We start from the raw sequence: 6650 nt of genomic DNA, 5'->3' as shown, positions 1-6650 counted from the left end.
CGAAAGTAGAAAAAATACTTTATTATATTGCATGAAAAGTTACAGGGAAAAGAGAATTATAACCAGTGTACACTATGAGTAAACTATTGACAATCACACACTGTTATAAGCATCGCTGTGTTGCCTTATTCACACAGAGTCATTGCTCTTAAGTTTTGAAGACAGGCAACAGTGACAAACCGACCATCCAAAATACCCTCTCTAATAAATTGGTTATGTTAAATCTTACCCAGATACAATAGTGCTATTTTCTGATTGGCTATTGTGTAGCCTCTTTTTTTTGTCAGGCTCGACTATTAGCTCCAGGAGAATCATGAGCTTGATTCCTGCCTGGTCCCATAGAGACAGCGGTGCGGCTTATTAAATACATGATAAATAGTCAAAAGGTTTTTCTGCGTGACAAATACAATGTGTGGCAGGAGAGCGTGACAAAAGACCGAAATTCGTGACTCTCAATGCGTGACACTTGACAGCCCTGCTCTCAGAGTTATGGCTGAGTTAAGGTGCATGTACACGTTGTGGTCAGTACAGTAGTCTCCTTTCTTTATGTCGCTTAAGAATACTCTCATGGTGCTTCTCGATATCTTTTCCCCACCATTTTACAACATGTCCGACAGTATTCCATGTTCCACAGTGTGCGGCCTGGTTGTCCTTTCTGGCACCATCTGCTGGTGGATGTTAATCATGGCGATGAGGAGGAGAAAGACTACAACTAGGTCATCTAAAAGCCCCAATGCCCCGCTGAAGTGTCCGGGCATAGCCTCTAATGGAGACACAAAGGATGCAGCTGCCCCGAATCCACACAGTGCCACTCTCAGCAAGAAGAGCCACACCAAACCGCCCATGTTTCCCAAAGTGCGCAACAAAAGCAGCATAAAGAAAGGAGCATCAAAGATGTATTCACTTATCTGAGGAAGACAAAGGTAGCATGTAAAACTGGTCTCAGCTATTATCTATAAAACATTTTATTGTTTCTGAGGTTTTAGAGTTTCTATCAGTAACCAATGCCATCCCTTAATATGCAGAGGAAAATAATTACTGTCATCAGATATAATAATTACTGTCAGGAGACAAGTAATGCAAAACTATAATTCTAATGAGCATGGAAGAAAATAAAAAAGTGGAACTCACTTTTCTTGGTGCTCCAGAATAACGTTTATTATAGTCTTTAACATGGCCCAGTACCTCTCTCTCCTTCCTGTCTGATCTGCTCTCATGAAACAGGTGAAACATGACGTTCACCTAGGTGGAACAAAACAAAGATGAAAACAAAAAAATGCAAACAAAAGACAGCAAAATTAAGGAAGAATTTTTTTTCTTCTACTTTGTACTATTTACCAATATAGTTGAATTACTACTCATAAATAGACTGATGAGGACTGATACTCTTTACAGTTTCTTGGAAATTACATTTGATAGGTGTAATTTGGCATGCTTTTATTATGTGTTTAATACCTTTTGTCTGCACAAAGGGCAGCTGATAGCCTCTAAACAGCAGCTGTGTTTCCAGTAAGATATAAGACAAGGAGCTAAAGAGTGAGAGAGAGAGTGAGAGAGAGAGAGATAGACATAGAGAGAGAGAGGGGGGGGGTTATTGTCTGGAGTAAATAATCACAACCTCAATAACCATAAAGAACAATTACGGTATTGAAAATACAACCTTTTTTATTTCGTACATTCCTTGTGTACTGACCTAGATAACCGAGTTAGATGTCAAGAAGGTTAACTTAAACACCTATGCTCTGTTCAGGACATTTTTTAAATAAAAGTGAACAAATCCTAATAATCGTTACATTTAATATTGAATTAATATAAACTAATATTATGTCCAATTATATAAATTCATTTTTCATTCGTGTTTCTATTACAGAGACTACACAAAGTCACTTGTCACTTGAAAGATAAGGGAAATAAAAGTGCTCAGTCCTGGGTCATGTGAATAATAAAAAATAAAATGACTTGGAATATGTCCTCAAACACTTCACCAAACATGGGAAGGGGTTTGTGTTTCTACAGATTTCTGTAGATATTATTACAATCCTAATATGTGTGGCGAAGATTGTATACAGTATATTGTGTTTTTTGAGACAGCTCGGGTCACTGGCTCTTGCATGTTTTTCAGTTTGTGAACAAAATATGACGATGAAGCCAATATTTTGGTTCAGGCACCAAAGGGATTTCACAAAATGTTATAGATATGAATGTAAGGTCAGCAAGTTTATAGTCTCAAAGGCCAGTGCTGCATAGCTGCCATTGCTAAGGGTTTTATCAGCCTCTCTGGTTAAACAGCTTATCATATATAATAGAGGATTGGGACCAGGTCAAGTCGCTAAGAGTGCATGTTGAAATGATTGAGTAATGATTTTTAACACTCTGATATGCAAGCTTCTCCTCACAGAATCTTAGAAAACTAGACGACTATAAAATGGCCATTTTATGATTACTTTTGCTTAGAAGTAATGTTCTCTCTCTCTCTCTCTCTCTCTCTCTCTCTCTCTCTCTCTCTCTCTCTCTCTCTCTCTTTCTTTCCCTCTCCATTGTTGCTATGACAACAGTTAAATATTAAACACCGCAACACATGCTGTAGTGGAGCCACATGACCTGCTGAGTGCATTTGGTGAGTCTGTTCCTTGATGTCTGAACACCAACGCCTCATCTCTCTCTCTCTCTCTCTCTCTCTCTCTCTCTCTCTCTCTCTCTCTCTCTCTCTCTCTCTCTCTCTCTCTCTCTCTCTCTCTCTCTCTCACTCCACACTGTCCTGAGATCAGGTCTTATAGTCTGTGCTGAATCTAAGTAAATCTATCTATAATTTGGAACTGTGATTTCCTTCACAAATACAATAAGCCAAGACCATTTCGTCTTATGCTTAATACAATCCAATAACTTAATTGATTATCATTATTCCCATAAAGAACTCATTAGAATCCACAGAGTGTCCTAAAAGTCTCTCTTAACATAGGAAATGAACACAAAATGACTTAAAAAAATATTTTATACTTTTTACAGACTAGATAGTCTTTAAAAATTGCTTTGACAGAAGAAGAACATATTTAAATTATTCTCATGGCTGGATCAGGAAGCTGTTGTGAAGCAGTTGTGATGGACTTTAAAAGTTAACATATCAAACTCATCACTGTTGCCAAACTTCATAACAAATTCAAAGTGCTTCGGATCAACCCGAGAAATCACAAGTCACCGATAGACACAACTGACGTAGTGCCATACACATACAGTCGGCTATGCATGGAGGCTTAGGAGACACCTTGTAGATCAGATTACTCAGTATGACTAGAGTTTAACTGTGTATATTAAATGCTCTACTCACCACAGAAGAGATGCCCACAGTTTGTCTCCACAGGAAAAGTGGCTACATGTAAACATACAGGACAGTGGAGGTCCATTCTACCTGGAGATATGCCTGTTTGAGAATCCTGAAAAGTAAAATAAATGTCTTATTTCTGGAAAATCTAAACTTAAAACAATTGAGAAACGATATGAATATTCATTTCCTTATTGGGTTATACCAATAAGGAAAACAGGAAGTGGTTCTCATTCTGTTCTTCAGTAGAAACAATTTTACATCAATCGTGTGGTTATATGTACAGTACACGGTCAAAAACTCTCTCACCTACACATTCATTCATAATGAGAATGGCATAACCTGATAATTATCTGGCTTTTTAGCTTAATGTATTTTACTGGATAATAGACACATAGCACCCATAATGCTAGTTAGTTAATACAATTACTATACAATGTGTTGTGTGGTGTGTGTTCACCTCAACTGTTGCTTGTGTGTCAGCCTTGTAGCTGATGTTCTCTGAAATCAACAGAAACCTACAAAAGTCAGAAAAATAAAATGTTAATAAAATGTTTTTAGGATCATCTAGATCAGTTAACTCATGTACACAAGAATAAAATAATTATGATTATAATCAATGAAGAATCGATTTCGAAAGTGTAACCTTTAACATCTCTGCATTACCAATTCTGGATTTTCATAAATGAATCACAGGTAATGTAGTAAGACTGCTGCTTACTGACTCATATTACAACATCCTTGGAATATTAACATTTACCAGAAAAAACATTGAATATAAAAAATATTTCCTCTTATAAACAGCTAATTATTCTTTGCTTTGTCACAAAACCCTTTTCCAAGCCAGTTAAAAATAACTTTTTTTTTCATTTAAAATATGTATTTAAATTCTAGCAGCTTTCCTAAAGATTTACCATTAGAATTATAATTTAGCTTTTACATGTTTCCCACTGTATACAGTAACATCCTTGACATAATGATGTTGACCTGCCATGCCTTCATCTGCAACTGATATATTGTAGGTGTGTTCTTTATTGCCCCAACAAACTATTACACAGTTTAAAGTATGCGTGTCTTGATAACAACACTAACATCCGTCACGCTTGCACACCAAAACGTTCCCACCTGTCTGTGAATATTATTTGTGTGGATATTTTAAACTGTAATAACGAGACAAAATGTGGTGTACACCTGTAAAAACAATACACTAACCACACTATGACACTAGACATTGTCCAGTTAACATTAAGTTTTAACATATGTAACTGAATGCATCAAAACATGTTTGGAAATTATATGGCAAGAGGTAAAACAAAGCACTTTAGGTTTCATTATACACAAATAATGGTTTAAATCTCTTACCTATTACACTGTAGGAGTTGTGACAAGTGTGCATGTCTGTGCGTCTTAGTGTGAGACGAGAAGGCAGTGCTTCCTGACTGCATCAGCCTACACAATAAATTTGACAGGCAGGTGAATAATTAACTAGAGGCCTTCAGAGTGCCCTTTTTGCATGCAAGATAGCTCAAGAGTGGCTCAATCAAATACCAAAAAAAAAACCCTTGCATTGCATCCCATGTATTTACAGTTTGGGAATGTTGTGTTGGACTTAGTGTAAATAAAATCAGAGGAAAAATCTAATAGGCATTTTATATCATAGAAAGTAAGTAGTAAGGAGTAATGCCCATCCCATCCTTTGCTAGGAGACGCTTTATTTTGCATACACAAGGACAATAGACAAGGACAAAAGAGTAACACTTTCTCCTACTCAGATGACATAGTTTGGGTTTAATTCAGGTGAGCCTATAGCTTGCTAATAATAATTTTCCATGTGTTAATACTGTCATCTACACATGCATTAAACACACAGTAAACATACATGCTAAGCTTAAAATAGACTTAAAAATATAGCTCTTAGTTTTATATAGTCCACATCGAATGCTATTTTTTACCTTCTTTACTATTATGTTAAGATTTATGTGTCACTTTGTATGTACCCATTTCATACCTATTGTAAAGCCTCATAATAAAACTTTTGCCTGGATAATGTATACATTTTACATTATTTGCCAAAATGTAGAAGGTCAGGTCATTTATAAATAGTAGCTATTGATTGAACAAGACCTTGACTTCATGTGGGATATCGACTGCTAAATAAACAACTTGCCACATTTTACTTTTGTCCAGGGCCAAAATGGCAAAAGTCCAGCGTTTATTCTGGAATGAATGTCATAGGACTGCTCCGCATTTCAACAGCTGCAGTGAATGCCAAGTCCATGTGAAGTTTACTGGTTATTTTCAGCAGCTCCTGATATCTGCTCCTGCAGATATACATACATTATTTCCATCTAGATAGCTCAAGAACACTTCAGCATATTTAATGTACTACAGTAAAACATAATGGCACAGTGCCTTCACTTACTCTCCAAAAGAGTGCTTTTTAAATAAATGATCTTTGTTAAACAGTCATTATATGATTTGAGATGATCTGCTGTCTAAGTCTACTGTAGGCACAGTTTCTGAACAGTTGAGGATTGAAAAAAATCCAACTGTCCAGTTTCAGCCACTACAGACTCTAATTCCTGTTTTTGAACTCGATGTGGCTTCCTCGTGTGGTGTTGTATATCCGTACCAAGGCTTAAAGTGCTGTATGTTCTGAGATGCTTTTCTGCTCACCACAGTTACTACAAGACTCTAGGCTTCTAAATAGCTTGAACCGTTCTACCCATATTCCTCTTTCTTCTCTCTTTAGTAAAGTGATTCCACTTTTACCAAATAGATCTCAGCTATCCATGATTCACTAACTCAAGCTCTAGGGGATGTGGCAGCTCAGTGGTTAAGGTGTTGGGCTACTGATCAGAAGGTCATGAGTTCAAATCTTAGTTCAACCAAGCTGCCACTCTTTATCTGAGCAAGGTCCTTAACCCTCAATTGCTCAGTTGTATAAACTAAAATAAATGTAAGATAAGAGTGTCTGCTAAATGCTTTAAATGTATTCACAACTATAGTTGATCAGTTAACTGCAGTGCTCCATTTTCTCTATTTGTTGATGACGGCCTTCACAGTGTTCCATGGTACATTGTAATGGTAATAAACCATTTGGAGTCTGCAGTAACATGTCAAGATAATCCTAGAAAAAATAACTCATCTTTATTTAGGTTTAATCACAATCACAAAAAGCGATGACAGCCGTATGATCATTATTTTCACTTGTTGGTTGCTATATCATAATAAAGTTTGGGGGGAAAAATCTGCCATGATGTATTTTGTTTTAAAACAAAAACCTGCATATTTAACAAAGGTTTATAGACATTTTATTTTTTACCTGCTT

General features: G+C 36.4%; 1 protein-coding gene across 1 annotated transcript; it reads right to left on the bottom strand.

Annotated features, from left to right (window-relative positions):
* Position 1: 1 nt before the first annotated feature.
* On the bottom strand, positions 2-4784 carry si:dkey-183n20.15 (RING-HC_RNF170 domain-containing protein). Its single transcript, XM_027155126.2, has 6 exons — positions 4682-4784; positions 3780-3837; positions 3326-3431; positions 1456-1529; positions 1132-1242; positions 2-908 (listed from the first exon to the last, which is right to left on the bottom strand). Exons 1-6 carry the CDS (start codon positions 4762-4764, stop codon positions 600-602), a joined length of 741 nt encoding a protein of 246 aa, XP_027010927.2. The 5' UTR covers positions 4765-4784; the 3' UTR covers positions 2-599.
* Between the last annotated feature and the right edge of the window lie 1866 nt (positions 4785-6650).

This window comes from Tachysurus fulvidraco, chromosome 16 (assembly GCF_022655615.1).
Source record: "Tachysurus fulvidraco isolate hzauxx_2018 chromosome 16, HZAU_PFXX_2.0, whole genome shotgun sequence".
Classification (NCBI taxonomy): Eukaryota; Metazoa; Chordata; class Actinopteri; order Siluriformes; family Bagridae; genus Tachysurus; species Tachysurus fulvidraco.
This window is presented reverse-complemented; position numbering and strand designations above follow the sequence as displayed.

Coding starts and splice junctions, on each gene's coding strand:
- si:dkey-183n20.15 (XM_027155126.2), bottom strand. CDS start 4,764: ATGCAGTCAGGAAGCACTGCCTTCTCGTCTCACACTAAGACGCACAGA. Junction 3,838..4,681: donor CAACTCCTACAGTGTAATAG/GTAAGAGATTTA, acceptor TGACTTTTGTAG/GTTTCTGTTGATTTCAGAGA. Junction 1,243..1,455: donor GCCCTTTGTGCAGACAAAAG/GTATTAAACACA, acceptor TGTTCCACCTAG/GTGAACGTCATGTTTCACCT.